Source organism: Setaria viridis, chromosome 7 (assembly GCF_005286985.2).
Source record: "Setaria viridis chromosome 7, Setaria_viridis_v4.0, whole genome shotgun sequence".
In the NCBI taxonomy this organism is placed as follows: Eukaryota; Viridiplantae; Streptophyta; class Magnoliopsida; order Poales; family Poaceae; genus Setaria; species Setaria viridis.
Genome location: NC_048269.2, coordinates 15179936 through 15200449, shown reverse-complemented (window position 1 = coordinate 15200449; position 20514 = coordinate 15179936). Strand labels below are relative to the sequence as shown.

Genomic DNA, 20514 nt, shown 5'->3' with positions numbered 1-20514 from the left:
AATGCAAAGGTAATGTGCTGAATGGGCCGGTGCTAGGCCTTCATGACGAGGTCAAAAGGTTGAAAAAGAAGCCCACTAGTCCATTATTAGTCGTGCATCCGGTAGTTGACGAGTTGTATACTACTTTTTTTTTTTTACTCTTACGAGGTAGGCCGTTTCAGGCGGGGGCGGTTAGGTATCACCAAAGGTGACAAATATGCAGTTGTAAAGCGTCGTAGTTATTTATTTCCATCCGAGGCGGAAGCACCGTGCGCGCACCGCACGTACTAGTGATCCTTATAGACATGGTATATTGTCCAATAAAAAAAACCAAGCTGCTCAGTACCAATTACCCTAAAAAAGATAGAATGGATGCCTGCATGCACAACACAAAAGTGATGATATCACCCGCATGCATGCGAATCGGAAGTTTAAAAAAAATCATAAATCTTATACCAAGTATAAAAATTAAATTCTGATTGCACCATTGAGTTTCTTTACAATAAAATCTTCACAACAAGATCCCACTTGACAATATTTAGATAGATTTTCTTATTCATATTTTTTAATCAAGGTTGCATATTTTCTGAGAGGCACATATACGTGGAACAAAATTTTACAAACTTATGGAACAAAACAATCAGACGCATCGAACAAATTATACGACCTCACATAACAAAAAATGTATATTCACACGCATGCAGTTTTAAAATTTTAAAAAATCAAAAATTCATAAGCCAAACATCCAAATTGGATTCCGATTGCACCACTGAATTTCTTTTGACAACATCTTCAAAACAAGATCACACTTGACTATGTTTAAATAAAAAAATTTAAAATCATTTTTTAATACACAATATTAGTTTTGATTACAGCGAACAAATACTTGAATAACTAAATACTTGAATAACTAGAACAAATGACTATCTAAAGCAAATAAAAAATAACATGATGAACAAATGATTATAAACAACGAATAAAATATTGATTGTATGATGCAAATAAAGGAGATATACAAATACTAGTATAATGTAAACAAAAAAGTTACATACAAATAATAGTATATGCAAACAAAAGATTGAAATTTGATAGTGTAGGACAAAACATTAAAATATGGATATCAAGTTGGAAGGTTTTTTCATATACGTACAGAACTCAAAGGAAAAAATATACTTATTAAAAAATTATATGAACTCAAAGAAAAAATAAATACATAAGGAATAAATTATGCAAACTAACGGAACAAAACAACAGTATACATCGAATAAATATATGAACTTATGGAACAAAATATCTGTACATACCTCGAACAAATTGAAAAAACTCACATAATAAAATATTTATACACTTAGAATAAAAATATCAAATGACACGACCAAATGAGTATGCATCTCGAACGTATGTCTCAACATGCAAATAAATAATTCTACATGTAATATAAACATAACTATATCGTTACCTAAAATAAATATAACTATATCATTACCTAAACAATTGTACGAAATATTGTACACCATTGAAGCGCCCCTATTTGCATAGGGACTAAATGTGATACAAATACCAGTCCTAGGAAGGCTGGTACACACATTTATTCAACAAATAGTTCAAAAACCGTACAACTCTCTAGGAAGTGGATGAGTAATATCGACCCAAAAGAGATACAACACAAACAGGCTGTAGATGCAACCTATGGACATGCAAGCCCATAAGTAGCAAGCAGCACTGCACGATAGCGGAAGTATCCTTAACAGCCCAGTACCACAGGCAAGTTGGGTGCGGAGGCGACCTTCTACTCAAAAGCTTCACCAGCGACGTAGTCTGCGTCTTCCTCTGTATCAACAAAGTAAGGGTGAATACATACGCACTCAACAAATCCAACCCCACCCTACGGAAAGGGATAATAGAATACATGCATAAAGGTAATTTAAGGAATAGGCCAAGGTTTATTTTGCAGAAAGCAATCTTTTATACACATGCAAGGTGTGATTTTATAAAGTGGTTTTTCAAAACATATAAATACAACATTTATAGTTGTTATGAAAGAGTGAGGTGATCCTACACAAAGGATCCAAGTTTTAAGAGTTACTGGACACCCCAACCATGGTAGCACACGGCACACTTGCTGGATATTTTAAAAATCCAACTTTTTTCACCAAAAGGTTTGCCCATCTTTCCCAAATAGCTAGTTATGTGACCAAGCCATAACTCATCCAAGACCGTAGACACGGCTATTCAAATAGATTTTAACTCTGCAGAGGTGTACACTTTACCCACAAGTAGGGTACCGTAACAAGAACACCGTAGTGTCGGTGCGGATCCATCAAAGGACGAACGGATTAAAGGGGGATCTTGGGATGGATTATGGATGGAAAATGAATGGAGCTCGAGAATAGTTTTGCAATATTTGAAATTAATTTTAAAATAGGTTTTGAAGTTTTCAAGTTTGAGTGATTTTTAGATTTGGATTTTCAGGCTGTTACAAACCTACCCCACTTAAAATGAATCTCATCCTTGAGATTCGGCTGGTTCCTAAATAGATGGGGAAACTCTTTTCTTAGAGCATCTTCTCGCTCCCAGGTAGTTTCTGCTTCACTGTGTCGGCTCCATTGCACACGACATAACTTGACTGTTGAACTTCTAGTTTGCTTTGTAAGTATGTCAAGAATTTTGATAGGTAATTCCTGGTACCTAAGGTCATCTTGTAAATCTATAGTATTAGTGGATACTTGTTCTTCTGGAACTCTCAAGCATTTCTTTAGTTGGAAGACATGAAATACTGGGTGTATATCTGTCATTTCTTCAGGCAACTGAATACGGTATGCTACAGCTCCAATCCTTTGTAGCACTTGATAAGGTCCAATATAGCGGGGTGCTAGCTTTCCTCGACCTTGAAATCTTCGGGTCCCTCGGATTGGAGAGATCTTAAGATAACATAATCTCCAACTTCAAAACTTAACTCTCATCTTTGCTTGTCTGAATAACTCTTCTGGCGGGATTGAGCTGCTCTTAACTTTTCTCTAATTTCAGCCACATGGTCTTCTGCCTCTTTTATGAGAGCTGGTCCAATTAGAGTACGCTCTCCTACTTCTGACCACATCAGAGGAGTTCTACACTTTCTTTCATAAAGAGCCTCAAATGGTGACATGCCTAAGCTGGCCTGATAACTATTATTATAGAAATTTTTTGCATAAGATAGACTTTTCTCCCAATCTTTACCATAGGTAGGCACACATGCTCTCAACATATCCTCCATGATTTGATTTACTCTTTCCGTCTGACCATCAGTTTGAGGGTGATAAGCTGAACTGAAATCCAACTTAGTTCCCATTAACTTATGTAAACTTTTTCAAAATTTAGAGGTGAATTGAGTTCCTCGATCTGAAACAATTTTGCTGGGCACCTCATGCAGCTTCACTATATTGTCAATGTAGAGTTGTGCCAACTTTTCTCCACCAAAGCATGTACGTACATGTATAAAGTGAGCAACCTTGGTGAGTCTGTCTACTATTACCCATCTGGAGCCATTTCCTTTCTTTGTCCTGGGTAACCTATTGACAAATTCCATGCCTATTTCATCCCACTTCCAAACTGGGATAGGTAATGGTTGAAGTAAACCAGATGACTTCTGATGTTCCGTTTTTACTCTTTGACAGACATCACATTGGGCTACAAATTGTACCATGTCAGATTTCATACCATTCCACCAATATTTTTCTTTTAGGTCCATGTACATCTTGGTGGCTCCAAGGTGGATGGAATATGCTAAATTATAGGCTTCATCCATTATAATATGTCGGAATTTGTCATTCTTGGGCACACAAATTCTATTCTTATACCACAAGGTTCCTTTCTCATCCACTCAAAAATCTAGGGTTTTGTTTTCTTCGGTCTGGTTATAAATCTTTATCAATTCTTGATCCTTTTTCTGAGACTGTCTTATTTGCTCTTCTAGTATTGGTTGCATACTCATTTTGCAGTTGTGGGATTGACAGACTATGTGCAAATTTAGTTTTGTCATTTCTGCTTGCAGATGAGCATTCTTAGACACCCAGTCTTGGCCATATGATTTTCTGCTTAAGGCATTGGGTACCACATTAGCTTTTCCTGGGTGATAATGAATTTCCAGGTTGTAATCCTTGATCAACTCTAACCATCTTCTTGGTCTTAGGTTGAGGTCTGGCTTGATGAAGATATACTTTAAGCTCTTATGATCTGTATAAATTTCACACTTATTTCCAATTAAGTAGTGTCTCCAAATCTTAAGAGCATGCACAACGGCTGCTAATGCCAAGTCATGGGTAGGATAGTTTTGCTCATGGGGTTTGAGCTGCCGAGAGGCATAGGTTACGTGAAGTAAAGGATCAGTAGGTTGTCAGCTTAGGGAGAGTAGGAAGGTTAGAGAGGAAGTTAAATGTCTGAAATGATTTGAAGGACGAAGGGATTAAAAGGGATCTTAGGATGGATTATGGATGGAAAACGAATGGAGCTCGAGAATAGTTTTGCAATATTTGAAATTAGATTTTAAAATAGGTTTTGAAGTTTTTAAGTTCGAGTGATTTTTAGACTCGGATTTTCGAGCTGTTACAACCATGAACAAATTATGTTATGCCAAGAATTACTTCAATCATCATGAACACAAAAAAATATTCAATTATCAATATTAAAAAGAAAGGTAAACTACGTACAAGAAGGAATATATAGAAGAGAATCTAAATTAAAAAATAAAAAGAAAACATGAATTAAACTAAAAAATAAAAATGAAATAAAAGAGACAGAAAAGAAATAAAAAGTAATGAGAAAAAAACAAAGGAATGGAGAAACGAATGTAAAATTAATGAGGAAAAAAGAAAGAAATTACGTACCAAGAAGGAATATGTAGAAGAGAATCTAAATTAAAATAGAAAAAATAGAATAGGAATCAAACTAATAAAAAGGAAAACAAAACAAAAGAGTGAAAACAGAAAGAAAAAGAAATTAGAAAAAAAGTGTGTAATCGGAAAATGGTAAAGAAAATAAAAGAAGAAGAGAGAAGAAAAAAGAAAGGAAAAGAGAATAAGGAAAAAGGAGAAGGGATGAAAATAAATAAATAAATAAATGAGAAGAAAGAAAAAATAAAAATAAAATAATAGAGAAAGAAAAATAAAACAAAGAGACAAGAAAAGGAAAACAAAGAAAACAACTAAGAACGAAAACAAAAAGAGAGAAAAGGGAAAAAAGAACATCAACCTCCTCCCGTCAACCTCCTCTGCCGCTTCAAACCTCCCATCGCCCTCCTCTTATTTCCAAATTCACTTTCCTCCTCCCATCAGCCTCTTCCTGTCGCTTCAAACCGCCGCCGCTCGGCCACTCGCTTGCCTGACCGGCCGTGCGCATGCCCCCCCTCCCCCCCCCCCCCCCCCCCCGCGCCTGCTCTCCCTCTGCTCCATCTCCTTTGCCTCCACCCTCGACGACGAAGACGCTGACCCGTCCCCAACCACGCCCCTCTTGCTGCTACGCACCAGCTCGCTGCCCACCGAGACCGAGGAGGAGCGCTGGCGCCGCTCCGAGGTGCCGAGCCGCTAGTGCCTCGAGGCACGGTGGAAGTGCGTCGAGCACAGAACTCCATGGGCGGTGCAAGGTTGACCTGTTGGTGTCATCAAAAGAATCATCTACCTGTAAGGTTGTGTTCTCTTTCTCACCATTGAACAATCCAACGATATCATTCTCATAGAAAAAAATGTGCTTCTGTAAGACCAATTGTTGGGCCGAAAATTACAAGGTTCGCATTATAAAATGTGCTCACACGCTATATAAAGAAGAAGAAATAGAGCAGGGCACCCACTAGAACATCTAAATTATTTGTCACAGCCGCATTGCAAAACATATTGGTTTCCAAATGACGCCGGAATGTTTCGCTTTGCTGGTGTAGAAACAGAACATGTATTACTCCCTCGGTTCCAAAATGTAGGTCGTTTTGTCTTTCCTAGTTACATAAATTTTGCTATGTACCTAAGTATATGATTATATCTAGATACTTAACAAAATTTATATATTTAAAAAAATCAAATCGATTTTATTTTGGAACAGAGGAAATACATTACAATGGTACAGATCAAAGTCAGTATGCCTGTTGCATGGACCGACCCCAACCCTTGCCACTTTTCACCGGCTCGGTTCCTACCGGCCCAGCTTCCTTTTTCCAAGCAACGAGCACGACTACAAGTGTGAAGGACCACCGCCCCGCACGTCGGTTCACCCTGTGCTGCGTGTCTCCACCAAACGCTGCCGCTGCCGGACCGACCGACCGACCAGCCGTGCAGAATCGTCGAGGGTTTCAGGTCCGGCGGCGTCTCCTTTACAGCCTCAAGATACACCTACCGCTACCATTTTTTTCAGACACGACGGCTCCAAATCACGGGTCCAATTGGTCAGCAAGGTTTGGGGATTTGGGAGTTTGGTCAGGCCACCAACCAGCGGGTTTGTAAGACTTTGCTTTGTGGGTCAAATACTTTGTTCCTTGTAAAGATTTCGATTGTCATTTTGCTCCTTGTTCGTATGCCTTCTTGTTCTCGCTTTACCAAGAACAGAGTACTTGCTCTGTTTTTGTGAACGAACGATGTGGTGCTCTGTTTTCTGAAGGGCACTGAGAATGTCCTCTGTTTGTGGGTTGGGGGACAGAGCAATGATGGAAACCTACTCTGTTTTCCTGAGGAATGGAGGAAATCTTCTCTGTTTCAGGGAGGTGAGGCAGGGAGCACTGAGAATTGCAGCTGCGCATTTGACACGAACTGGCCATGGCACTGAGATTTCAATAACGAAACAAACGCTGAAATGGCGAAGTATGAATGAACTAAATTGGTAGACAGTTTGTTAAGGGACCATGATCGGCAAAGAACAACACGTGTTGTTGTTTAAAAAGAAATTGAATTGCAAGGCATGTCCTTTTGCATGCCCCGGCATCACAATTGTACATCTTCTTTCCTCCTCTTCATTTTTTTAGTTAAGGATAATTATCCGGCCTACAACATTCAAAAGAGAATGTGTACGGCCAATTACAATCACTGATCCACACCACATTCAAAACCACTTGTTAAGAACTCATTCTCTAAATCAGACACTTGAGGAATATCCTCTGTCCTAGACTCATCCATAAAGAAATAAAAAAAAATTCATCCTCTTCTCGACCACGAACAAAAGAATGGCCCTCTCCATCTACGGTTCTGTGATGGGGGAGGCGAAACTAGTCTACATCCACCCGATGTTTAATTAGCTTGGGTTGCAGAAACAGTCAGCACGCCCTGCTTCTGTTGCTTCTAGTTGCAGCAGTGCGAGGGTGGGTTGGAGCCAGATTTCTTGTCGCCGAGCATGTCCACCACCATCTGGATCCCGTCGTCCAGCAACCCCGCCCCCTTGAACGGCCTCGCTGTGACGGTGAGCACGTTGACGATCTGGATCAACAGCACCAGGAGCAACGCCACCTTCGCCATGCTCATCGCCGCCGCCATTTGCCGCCCTTGTTGCGCACAAGCGAGACAGGAGAGAGATCGCTGCGCCGATCGAGAGACGAAGCGAGGGTAGAGACCTTGCGTCCGATCGAGCTTGACGGAGACAGGAGAGTTCGTTGTTCAGGCTTGTTCCTGAGCTCTGTCTTGTTCTTCTTCTTCGTGTTGCTGCTGCTCTTGTTGTACGTTGTGTTTGGAGGGAGTGAATTGTATTGTTGCATGCTGGGGTGGTGCTTTTATAGGTGAGGGTTAGGTGAAGGGGTGGTGGGGGCGCGCGGCCTCGTCGCAGCTGGGGGCTTCGACAGATGCTGCATATGCGCATACGTGTAGGCAGCCCCGGTTGTCGTGTGGAAGAGGTCTCTGTTCGCCGAGTCTCACATCAGACCTCGTACTTTTCGCCGGACGGGTTCCAACTCCTTGACCCTGTGCGTGCGCTTGCTCAGCAGCAGCCCCCCGTAAAACTGTCTGAAACTCTGAATGGTCAGGTCAGCACCGAGCTTTGTTTTTCCTTTTTTCAAAACCGACAGGCACGAACGATCATCATGACTCCCTCCGTCCATCTCTCACGAGTCAAATGTTTCTCATGCGCATGCATACCGCTTCATGGAAATTAGGGAAATTAGTAATATTTGAATACGGAAGTCTGGTCCAATTCGAGAAATTTAAATGCAGCAGCAATAGTATTTGTCCGAATTAAGATGATAATTTCCTGGTCAAATCATGTTATTAGTGCTAGCCTGGTACTAATACAACAAGTTGGTATTTGTTGACCGAGTGCTAGTGGTGACCCGTGGCAGGTCGTTTCGCCCTCTCGTCCGCGGCATCGACCATGGACGACGCACGCGCACACACCAAAGCCGCACGCAGCTGCACACGCAGCCAGCAGCAGCACCGTCCCGCGCGACCATGACCGGGTAGGCCGCGCAGAGCAGAGGCGTGCTACGTCCAGCCCGTTTTCACATTCTCGCATTCAAATTCTTTCTGTTTGACCGTACAATAAACATTCAAATATTCAATTCAAAAGGCACGCTTTTCGTCGCGCCCAAGCACGCGCGTTCCCGGACCCTCCCCCTCTCCGTCCGCATTGGCGCCGTTGCGAACGGTTCAAGCTAGGACTCGGCCCGACTCCGACGCCATTGCCGCGCGCGCACGCTGCCTATATGAACGAGCTCACCCCCTTTCAGCTTCTCCCTCACAGTTCACCACGATTCTCAAGAACTTAACCAAGCAAAGCTCCCTCTGTTTGGTCTCTGACGACGACTCTGACGTTGAGTTTTTCTAGCCGCCTGCACGTACGACGACAAGGCAAGGGCGACGAATGGCGATGACGGCGAGGACGGTGTTGCTGCTCGTGCTCCTGGCGCAAGTCCTGTGCGTCCTGGCGGCGGCGGCGCGGCCGCTGGAGGGCGGCGCCGGGACGACGGGATCAGGCTGGCTGGGGAGCGGCATCGGGATGGTCACGCAGTTGCTGCGCGGCGCCAAGTCGGGCCGCAACCCACGAACGCACTGCTGCTGATCGATCAAACCAAAGCCTGCGTTCATCCTGACCAATCCTTCATCTCATTCAACGATACACCAGGGAGCCACGGACACGGACCAAGCTAGCGAGGCCATGTGGGAAGGCGCTCACCAGATTTCTTTTTTTTTTCCCTTCCGATTTTGACCTTTGGTTTTGTCCTGTGTAAAATACGGGACGACCAGCCGTGTAAGCGTTGTAATTAGCATCATAACCTGTACATGATCGCATTTCATTTTTTTGAATGTTAACATTCATTCGTTTCTTCCGAATTTCGACACGGTTGGCTCCAAGAAGAAGAATGGCTTGCCATCAACTACGACAACCTATATTTTGTGAAATGAAGAAAAACCATTATTATTCTTCTCTGTTTCATGTTTCAGAAAAATGAGATGGCGTTGCATAAAAAGAAAACTCTTGGAGTAGTTAATGTCATAGCAAATTACGAAATTGTGCCATGGAACAAGATTGAAATGGTCAAATATTACGAAAACAAACTGAATCGCTAGATTTTCCGTTGCCAACTTGTCAATGTTTATGTGCGGTCAATGGGTTTGACCATGTGCGAATGGCCACCGCCTCCACCACCTCTGCACTAAAAGCAAATATTTATTAGGACCATCGGCTGCTTTTAAATGCCTTTTTTCCCCGCCTGGCAAAGGAGCCATTTCATTCAGTTTACATTTGTAGAATAGGAAACCTGCCTGCCATGCAAAATTAGATCAATTTTGCATATAGTTTAATTGTAATTTAGGTAAGATATTTTCAATAATTGATTTTTTTTGGAAACCTGCTTAAATAAAAACTGAAGTGTTAATCACTACAAAGAAACTAAATTGCAGGGTTCCAAATTTGAGCCCGAATTTATCCATTTTTTGTAATACCCAGTCCCCTCTAAAAATAGGCATGTCAGGAACACCGGCACTATGTTATGTCTGGGGAGGCTTTGGTCAACAAGTCTGAAGAATTTCGGAGTTTTTTGTGAAATTGCTCTCGAATTTTCAAAAAACTTGAGGCATCTCGATCATGCCAGGGGTTGTTCAGTTTTTTTAGTCGAAAGTTAAAGGAGGATGGAAATGTCAGGTACACCGGCGTTCCTTTTGTTTTGGCTATATGATTGCACTGCACCAATGTGCAGCAAGCCAAAATGCCCGTGTTACGTTTTCCAATCCGATCAAAAATGGTCTCAGGATAGAACCTCTGTTTTGACCTGAAAGGCTACCCAAACTCGGAAGCCAGCGCGCTGCAGGCGCCACGACGACGCACACAGCCATTGCATTGGTAGCTGTCGATACAAACGATGGAGCAGCATGCCTCCTGAGCATAGTAACTGTCTACGTCACCTATATCCGTTCGATGGAGACTGGGTCCAGCTCCGTGTTCGCGCTGACTGCGCTTTTGGTCTCTCAGTTTGACGGAATTTTCAGTTTACTACACGTACTTCGTTGGATTCTTGCTCCTCAAGTAGTAGCATCAGGAAGAGTCACCGTCCGTGTTAGCAGCAGGAAATGTTCTACGCCAGCAGTCGTTTTTTATTTTAACCATCTGTAGTACATGTCATGCTGTTCTTCACTACTTGTTGAAAACGAAAAATTAATGAATCATATCCTTTTGTTTGACCTAAAAGCTCATTAGAAATCAGACGAGGTCTCCATTAGAAATCCAGTAGTAGCATCATTAGAAGAGTCACCGTCCGTGTTAGCAACAGCAAATGTTTTATGGCGATAAGTTGTTCTTTTTTGTTTTTACCATTTGTACCTATCATGCATGCTTGTCAGAGGAAAGGATATGTAGTCTGTTCTTGACTTCTTGCTTCAACGGGAGATTAGCTAGGTTTTGTTTGCTTCGTTGCCAAATAATGTCACGCCTATGCTTTGGCGCCACCGTTTCTTAGGCAACAAGGTAGCGGCTTTGTTAGGCATGGACCAAAAATGCCTCTAACCTGGCTTTCACTGGTACTTGATCGAGGAATTCTGGTTGGACGAATAATGCTCATCAAGATCTCTTCACTACTTGTTGAAAACTAAAATGAATCGCATCCTTTCGTTTGACCTAAAAGCTCATTATTAGAAAACAAATGATCACCGAGTCTTTAATGGACTCTCTTTTGTTCGTTTGGTCTGACGTTTCTTTTGTTCGTTTGTCACAAAAAAAAAGAAGCTTTAATTCCATGAGAGGAGTCAGAATGCTTGAATTTTCGAGGAATACCGTACCTGTGCATGAACCAGCAAAACGGAACATGGTACTAGTTCAAAGCTCCTGAAAAACATCGTCGCCGCAAAGAGAACATCTGTTTTGACCTAGAAATGTCTACGAATTATTCCACATCCACCGCAAATGCGCACCTTGATGTACTGACCAGCTATCTGCAGCTTGCTGCAAGTTCTTGGATTCTTCCTCCGGTGACTCAGGATCAGACAAATTTAAGCGCTGTGCAAGAAATTTACTCCAATCGCGGAGGTCTAAACCGAAATGTCAAGAAATTGAACGGGTCTCGTCTTGCTGTGACGTACTTGTTGTTTGAATCCTTGGCATCAAACCACAACTAGTGTGTAAAACTAGCTGAAGGGACTTTGAAAACGTCACCTTGACAGATCGAACCGTACGTTCAACTGACCGACGCCCTGCTATATATATAAGCGCTCGAGCTCACCATACACGTACGGCAAGGAGAGACAAACCTTGAATTCGAAGTTGCTTCGAGCAAAGAAAAAAAAGTTGCTTCTGCTTCTCTTAATACATAGTTTGTCAGAAGTAGTACACGGGCAAGGCAATGAAGGCGGCGCTGCTGCTCCTGCTCGTGGTGCAAGTCCTGGGCGCCCTCGCCGCCGCGGTGAGGCCGCTGGTGGGGGACGGGATGGACGGCTTGCTGCTGGAGGACGGGGTCGGGATACTCGGCGCTGCCAAATCAGGGCGCAACCCGCCCTCGCACTGCTGCAACTGACGACGTGAAGAATAGGAAGCATGAGTTGCATTTATTTTTGTTTCAGCGTCTTCTGTGGGTCGTCATGGAGTTGTGATTCTTTCGTTCCATTTGTTTGGAAGATGTTTGGTTGACGATGTTTGGTTGAGCAATGAATGTATTAACTTGCTAAAGTTTATATTGTAGGTATTGCTGTAGAACTAGCATCAGGAAAGATTAATCGATATTGTAGGTATGTAACTACAGAACATACGGTCGAGAAAGAAAGCTAGAGATACATTTGGAAATAAATAAAGGGATTTGGATCATCCAGGGGCCAGGGCTTACTTTAACAAAGTGTTTCAAACTGGATATGCATGCATGATAAAATCATCCAATTTCTATTAAATCTCAACAAAATAAGGTATTCCAAATCAGATATGAATAATTTTTTAAGAGTAACGAGAGCTTATAGTTTCGCCCCAAACGCCAATCTTTCAATCTCAAAAAGCTTCACAGCTCCCTGCGCCAAACCCGTTTCTTGGCTTGGAGGTCAAATTCATCAGGCCCCTTTGTGGCATGAAGGATTGGTAAGATCATTGCATTTCTCTATATGGGCCTCACTATTGGAGTGTGAACTTTCTGAATTCGCCCATGTTCCTGTCTGAGCTCCTTCAAGGAATGGGTAGCTGCATTTACAGGCTCCCCAAGTGATGTGAGCTCAAGTCTAGCCCCAGGAATTTGAGTACTTTTCTTCCAACAACTGTTTTCGAACTCATCATGCGCCATCTGAAGCTGCTGTGAAATAGTAGCAAGCTGATGTAGCCTTCATGAAAGCCTGCTCAGTAACTGCATCCATGCTTGCCTTGGAAATGGGCACCTCCTCACTGCAAGGCTGGGTTCCCAGGTTGCTGCTCAAAGTCTAAAAAGAAAGAGGAACAGAAATTGAATCAGAGATATAGAAACAAATATGATTAGGCCTGCTATGGACAAATCCACTCTTATTCATACCCAAATCCAAATATATATTATCCAATCCTCACCTTCCCCATTCTCACCCATATCCAATGGATAATTAATTTTGTACTAGATACTATGTATATCCAATGGATAAATTGTACCCTCCCTATTTTTTTAAAAATGGGTAGATATATTTCTACCCATACCCTCCCCATTTGAGATGGGTGTGGATTTGGGTATAAATTATGGATACCCAGATACAGGCTTAAATATGATGCGTACTTGGTGTTACGGTAGAAAGAAACGGATAGAAAGCTGGCCCGTCACATTGCATCACTCGTGACGGATGGAGCGTATGTACAGGTATATTATTACAGAAATAAGTCGTGAAGTCGAGCCATGTGAAAACTAGTCAAAGAAATCATAAGAGAACGTACACTCATTTTTCCGAGCTCTGAATCCAAGAAAATAAAGAATTTTCACCTCCGGACATCAAGGGGGCATCTGTTTACACGGATTTCACTTATATGAAATCTGTCCAGTGTTTGGCTATATAATATATGAAATTTTGTCAACGGCTCATTTCCCTTTAAAATGAAATAAACAAACACCGTAAACCCTTCATTCCTTAGAAGGGGAATTTAAATGTTACTTGCTCTGTTTCACCTATCCCAAGCTCGGTCCAGCTCTTTTTCGCGTAGACTGCATTTTTGGTCTCCCAGAAGGGGTTCCATGAATAATACATGCTTCCCATAGTGGCAGATCCAGCAAAAAAAATTACAGATAGGCGGAGACACTCAAGATCCAGTGAGTGAACAAGCATGAGGGAAAGAACACCCTTGTTCAACAACAATTGTTGGGAAAGCTTCTCTCTAACACAATTAGCAACTTAAAGGCACCCTTGGGGCTTGAGATTCTGTTGGAGGAATGCCCAAGATCTCCTCACTTAAATCATGTCGAAAAAAAGTCATATCATCCCCTTTGATCGATCGTGAGAAAATATCATGTATTTTATTTGACCTAAAGCGCATCAGAAATGAAACGATGACCGAGCCAGAGTCTTTAACGGAATCTTTGGTCTTGCAGTCCAAGTAGCCAGCCGGTCGAAAGCCTCACAACAAAGTGTGTTGGCCTCTTACTCTCTTGTTTTCTTCATCCTGCTTCACTTGACGTGCCGGCGGGGCACAATAATCGCTGAGCAAAGTGTGTTGATCTGTTGCATTAGTCGAAGCAGCTCTTGGAAAAGAAAAAGAAAAAGGGTATACTACAAAAGAGCGTCTGCTCTGACCCGAAAACAAAACCTTTTTCCAACGCCAGCGCACACTGAACACGTAGTAGGCACATACATGTGCTGACTGTGCACTCGGTCACGCTTCTGCAAGTTCCTGGGAAGGATCGGGGCTGCGAGCTGAGTCCAGCAGCACGAACTACACGCAGTCCATCGATCAGGCAAGATCAAATTCGCAGCGATATAAACCGAAACGTCAACAACTTTGATCAACGATTCGATCTCGCACGGTTTCCTTGCCCCTTGCGTTTGAATTCTTCGCAACGCACAGGAAATCGATCGGCGCATGCAGCAGAAGTAGCAGCAAGAAAAACGCAAGACTTTTAGACTCCGACCAACTCTGAAGCATTGGACGGGCAGAGCCGTACGCCCGACCGTCCGGCTGACCGACGACCAACTGCGTCTATATAAGCACGCTCGACCGCCATGCAAAAACGCACAACAAGGGAGCAGCTAGCACTGGAGCTCATCAGAGACTCGCAAGCCAGGATCTCGGTCTGCTCGTCTCTCCCTCCGCGTCGTCTCAAGCTTTGGCAGCAGTTCACATCTATGGCGATGTCGGCGAAGGCGGCGCTGCTGGTGCTGTTCCTGGTGCAGATCCTGAGCGTGCTCGCGGCGGCGGCGAGGCCGCTGGCGGGGGACGGGGCCGGCGGATGGCTGGACAGCGGGCTCGGGGTGGTGGCGGAGATATTCCGTGCCGCCAAATCTGGGCCCAGCCCGCCCTCCAGCTGCTGCAATTAATCACGTTACGCCATATACAGAAGCATTAGTTTAAGCTTGCACTTCATTGCAATCTAGTGCGAGTATTTGGATTTGAAAAGCCTTCAAATGAAGGGCCGGAGCTGTAATGACCAGGACGTGTACATATATGGTTTTCTCTTGGAAATATGCAATTGTTTCGTTTGATTTTTTTCTTTTGGAAAAATTTGGTTTCTATATACTACACTAGTACAGGGAAGATATTGCGAAGCACAAGACACACACACACACACATATATATATATATAACATTTTGCTGCTGCCACTTTATTTTATTTGTTATCATGAAATTTAATTTATTCCTGCAAATATTTACACAGTTTTCTCATCACCCTTAGGTGTTTGGTTCTTTAGAACCTCATAAAATTCCTGTCACATCGAATGTTTAAATACTAATTAGAAGTATTTTATATACATTAATTACAAAACCAATTGCACAGATGGAGGTTAATTTGCAAGATGGATCTATTAAGCCTAATTACTCCATGATTTGATAATGTGATGCTACAATTAACATGTGTTAATGATGGATTAATTAGGCTTAATAGATTCATCTCGTGAATTAGCCTCCGTCTGTGTAATTAGTTTTATAATTAGCTCATGTTTAATCTTCCTAATTAGCCTCCGAATATTCGAGGTGACATGAATTTTAGTCTGGCCAAACACCCCTGACCAATGGAAGTTAGCACAGTTTCGTTGGCCCATCTCTCCCCTCTCGGCTACATGCCGAGCAAATTGAAAAAAAAATGTTGATTCTTTCTACTAAGATAATCTCCTAGGAGAAGAGAGAGAACATGAAAACGCATATGCATTGTTCTCTTTTCTGCAAACAAATTGACAGAAGGGGTTGTGTGAAGTGTAGATGGAAAAATCGCTTTTGCCCTTTTGACCCCAAGCGCCATACTCATTTTGGCGGCCCATCTGTCATTGTCACTCCACAGACCCGTCAGGCTGTTGAAAATATGCTCATGTATATTCTCCTGTTGGCAGTTGGACCGAAACCACATTTTTTTTAAAAAAAAACAAGAAGAACACCAAAGTCTTTAACGGACGGACACCTTGTTGTTCTTACATCTGAAGCAAGCATGCGGCCGGCGGGAAATTTCACCAAGTCAGTGGTCACTTCTTGCATATGGCACAGGCACGCAGCAATCAGCCAGTGCCCAGTAGATCACGTAACCTTTTCAAGAAATACATGCATAAAGAGACCGATCTATCACGTATCTTACAAGTCAAACCACGTGTACATTAAAACAATTACTGATGTCATAAAAAGGTACTCCCTCCGTTCCAAATCATTCAAACTTTCTTGGAGAGTCAAAGCATCTCAAGTTTGACCAAATTTATACAATAAAGTGCTAACATTCATGATATCAAATAGGTACCATTAGTTTTTTCATTAAATATATTTTCATAGTATATTTATTCGGTACCATAAACTTTTGTGATTTTCTCTATAATTTTGGTTAAACATAAAAATATTTGACTCTCTAAGAAAGTTGAAATGACTTATAATTTGGAACGGAGGAAGTAGAGTATTACGTACAAACTATGAAAGGCAGAGTACTACTCCATTGAAATATACTACAACTATATGTACACATAGATATACGGAAACTGTATCCAAATTTGAAAGGCAGAGTACTACTACTTGAAATTAAGCCAGCAAAAACATGATCCATGTTAGGTACAGTACGCTTTACTGCACAAAACATTGGGACCCAGATGTCATGCACACAACTGCAATATTTTTTGGCATGGTCGAGATCCAAACGTCAAGCGTCCCAACTTTAGTAACATTTTGTCCATGCATGCTTAGCCTAAGACAAACTTTGGCTTGGCATGGTAACAACACAAACCAAACTGGCCACTGAACAGCCACTATGTCAGGCAGTGGAACCTTTTTTGAAATACGATGTCCAATTTCAAGCAGCCCCTCACACGCTGCTTGGCTGTTCAGTGGCCAGCGAGCAACGATCGTGAGCTGGGCCACACGTGACACCCATTTTTGACAAGTCCAAGAATCGTGAGCGGGCTACATACAGCCCATCAAGCACAAAGTAAACCTACATAGCCCATCCCCACACTAGTCTTTAATACGGCCCAATCTATAATATCCTCCAATGCAGGCAAGAACAATTGAGGCAATTTTAGTTGTATTTACCAACTTTAGTGTACCACTTGTTAATTTCTACCCCAATAAGATGAATAACACCGTCTAAGATTCAAAATTATATCTCCGTTTCAAATTGTAAGTTATTTTAGCTTTTCTATATAAGTTATATTTAAATACATAGTAAAATCTATATACGTAGAAGGGTGACAGAGGCTGCACACAACTTTGGAATAAAATGTACAAAGTGAATATGAATATATCGACAAGTACACAAAAATAAAGTTACACGATCATTTTCAAGGTTTCCTCCAGTCATACATATCACCAATACAACCACATGGAGACATAGCAAACTAAAAACTTGACTCTAGTATCTGTTTTCCTTTGCTGAATTGCCCTCCATATAGCCGGTGCAGGCTACGAGCGCCCGTTGCTGAACAGCTTGAACTTGTCGGCGTTGAGCACGAGCTTCCTCACCGAGGCTACCGCGCCGATGACCCCGAGGCCGACGAAGGCGACCATGATGGCCACGTTCGCGACGTACGCCGGAGACCGCCGGCGCGGCGCGAGCGCCATGTTGTACATGACGACGGGGATGACGACGTCGAGCGGGATGTACCCCACCGAGCCCACGACGCCCTGGATCTCGCCGAAGAACGGCAGCATCGCCGCCACGAACGCCAGCGCCGCCACGTACGCCGCCCGCAGCGCCACCCGCGGCGCCAGCAGCAGCCTCCGTCCCTTGGACTTGTTGGAGAAGAGGTTCTTCTCCATCATCTCGTACGTCACCTGCAAGTACACCTGCATGCATTTTTTGCAAGCAAGATCTTCAGTCGATCAGCTCCGATGACATCCATGTTTGTTAATTTTCTAGGATTTGAAGGCTACTAGCTATCTGACCAGGGCGATGGCGATGAGCTGGAGGAGGATGAGGACGACGGCGAGGCCGAGCATCCACGGCGGGGCGAGGGAGGAGCCCGTGTCCGCCGGCAAGAGGCTCTGCATCACGTTGGATCGCACCTGGTTGCCGAACGCCCAGTAGCCGGCGACGGCCGGGGAGTAGAAGGCGAGCACGAACACCGAATAGGACAGCACCAGCGCCCTGGTCATCTTCCCTCCCGCCGGCGGCGCCAGCGTGGCCTGGATCTCCGGCAGGATGCTGTTGCCGAAGACGGAGGTGAGGATGGAGACGGAGAGGAACGCGGTGAACGTCTTCTCCGACCTGGACGTGCTCAGCGAGTAGTCCTTCGCCGGAGCATCCCTCGACAAGCCTGCGCAGATGCAGGCGGCCGATACAAGCATGGTGTAGCCGATGCTGATGACCATCGAGCCGACGTTGATGTGCCGCAGCGAGTGCAGCGACGGCAGCTGCGAGAGGACGGCCAGGACCACGGCCACCATGATCACGAAATGGTAAAGCTTCAGGGAGCCGTTCGGTGCGTGCCTCGAGTATGTTAATTCGAGGCAGTCGGCGGCAAGCAGGATGCTACCAATGCTAATCCCGACGTTGATCGCCACCTGCACGGTCACCACCAAGCAGGTCGCCCATCTAGATCCTGGAAACTAAACCACACAAGTTAATTTCTGGCACTATCAGTCAGCAACAGCATGATCGAGACTATGTGATTATTGGTGATGGGCGACGCATTTACGGAGCTACTATATATGAGTCTATGACGACTAACCGAGGACGTCGGCGGCGAGGTCGCGGAAGCGGGCGTGGCGGCGGCCGGTGGCCTCGCAGCGATCGAGCACCCGTGACACGAGGAAGTAGGCGTAGAAGGTGACGGCGGCGACGGCGGTGAGCGCGGCGAGGCCCATTGCCCAGCCGAGCCCCCGGAGCGCGTACGGCAGCGACAGCGACGCCGGGCCCAGGGTCGCCGTCGTCATGTGGAACCCGGCCTGCCACCACGTCCCTGCACACAGATACACCGTCGTCGCGTCGCGATCAAATACCCTGATGATACGCAAAAGCAATGCACCAGGAGAGACACCAAGGATATGCATGCATTCTTTCTTGCGTTAGTTACCTTTGGGTTCGACTGCGGTGGCGGCGCCGGCGCCGACGGTTTGCTTGCCATCACCGGCCGCGGCGGCTTCGACGTCGGAAGATGGCATGGTGGTGTGCCCTTCTGTAGTGGGCGAGGGCGGGCTGGGGTGAAATAGAGATGCCAAAGCTTTTCAACGTCTTGCTAGTACTGTTTCCCGGAGAGAGGATGGTTAGCTTGGAGATTATTGAACGCTTGCCGTCGTCTTTATATAGACGAAATGCAGCGGCTCGTGAGTTTCATGATGTGAATAACACGAGCTATATGGCTAGACAGAAATTCTAGCATGGAGAATAAGATCGATGACACCAAAGTGAGAGCTGAGACAAGGACACCGCATTAGGGATGGAAACGCGTTGTGGAAGTGCAAAGTGCGAGAAAGACACACAGATATTTCGTTGGTATTTTGATTTGCATGGCCAAAAGTTAAACATCGATGTTAAAAAACTAAACATGTATATCCACGAGATCTTTTTTATTGCCACGTTATAAGAACAATAAGCTAATAATTTTGAGTAGTTATGGCCACATCGGATTGATTCCAACCCATTTTTTCAACACTAAAAATTCTGATCTGATTTGGTTTACTGAACAAAAGTCATGTGCTTTCTTTGCTGCCTCGCACCATCCAGCTTGATGGTGCCTTTTTTTTTTTACCTTTTGCTTCGATCATCATTTGAAGTGGAATAGCCGTACGGGCACCACCGAGGAGATAGTGTTCGCACTTCGCGCGAGTGGCTAAACCAGTTATACTATAACCCGTGCTAAATGGTGTGATAAACGCTTAAGGGAGAATCTCTCAAATTATGTTTTGGGAATCTTCTCTTTACATTACATGTATGACAATTACTCCTTCCATCTCAAATTATAGGTCATTTTAGTATTTTTAGGTTCATACATTTATTATTCATCTAGATATACACTATATATAGACATATATGTCTAGATACATAGTAAAAACTATTAATCTAGAAATGCTAAAATGACATACAATTTGGAACGGAGGGAGTATAAGACTAAAATCATGCATATCCATATGAATAGGGTGTGAGCTTCTGCGCTATGCTGTTTTTCAAATAAAAGACAAAAATCGGCCAAAGCTTCATTGCTGCACATGTAACGCCTTGCCATGCCCCTTCCCCGAAGTTGCTGGTATATCTGCAGTCTGCATTGCCATCTCCACCTCCAACCTGCTACTCCCTCCGTTCAGAAATGTAGGTAGTTTTAGTTTTTCTTGCTATGCACCTAAATATAGAATTATGACTAGATACATATCTAGAAAAGTTAAAATAATCTACATTTTGGAATGGAGTATATATCTATCATTTTTCAGCTTGGCTCCATTTAGAAAGACCATGCCCACCAGTCACCACCTGTTGCCGAACCAATGTCCACTACATCGGATTAAACTTTTTGTGATATACTATAACACATCTTGGATTATTACATTTTTTGAAACCCATGA

The 20514-nt window shown here is 43.6% G+C and overlaps 1 protein-coding gene across 1 annotated transcript; it reads right to left on the bottom strand.

The window, feature by feature from the left end:
• Positions 1 to 17225: 17225 nt before the first annotated feature.
• On the bottom strand, positions 17226 to 19339 carry LOC117865166 (probable GABA transporter 2). The gene is made up of 4 exons (XM_034749306.2): positions 19032 to 19339; positions 18687 to 18917; positions 17902 to 18557; positions 17226 to 17802 (listed from the first exon to the last, which is right to left on the bottom strand). The coding sequence occupies exons 1-4, from the start codon at positions 19117 to 19119 to the stop codon at positions 17419 to 17421; spliced, it is 1359 nt and encodes a 452-aa protein (XP_034605197.1). The 5' UTR covers positions 19120 to 19339; the 3' UTR covers positions 17226 to 17418.
• Positions 19340 to 20514: the final 1175 nt, after the last annotated feature.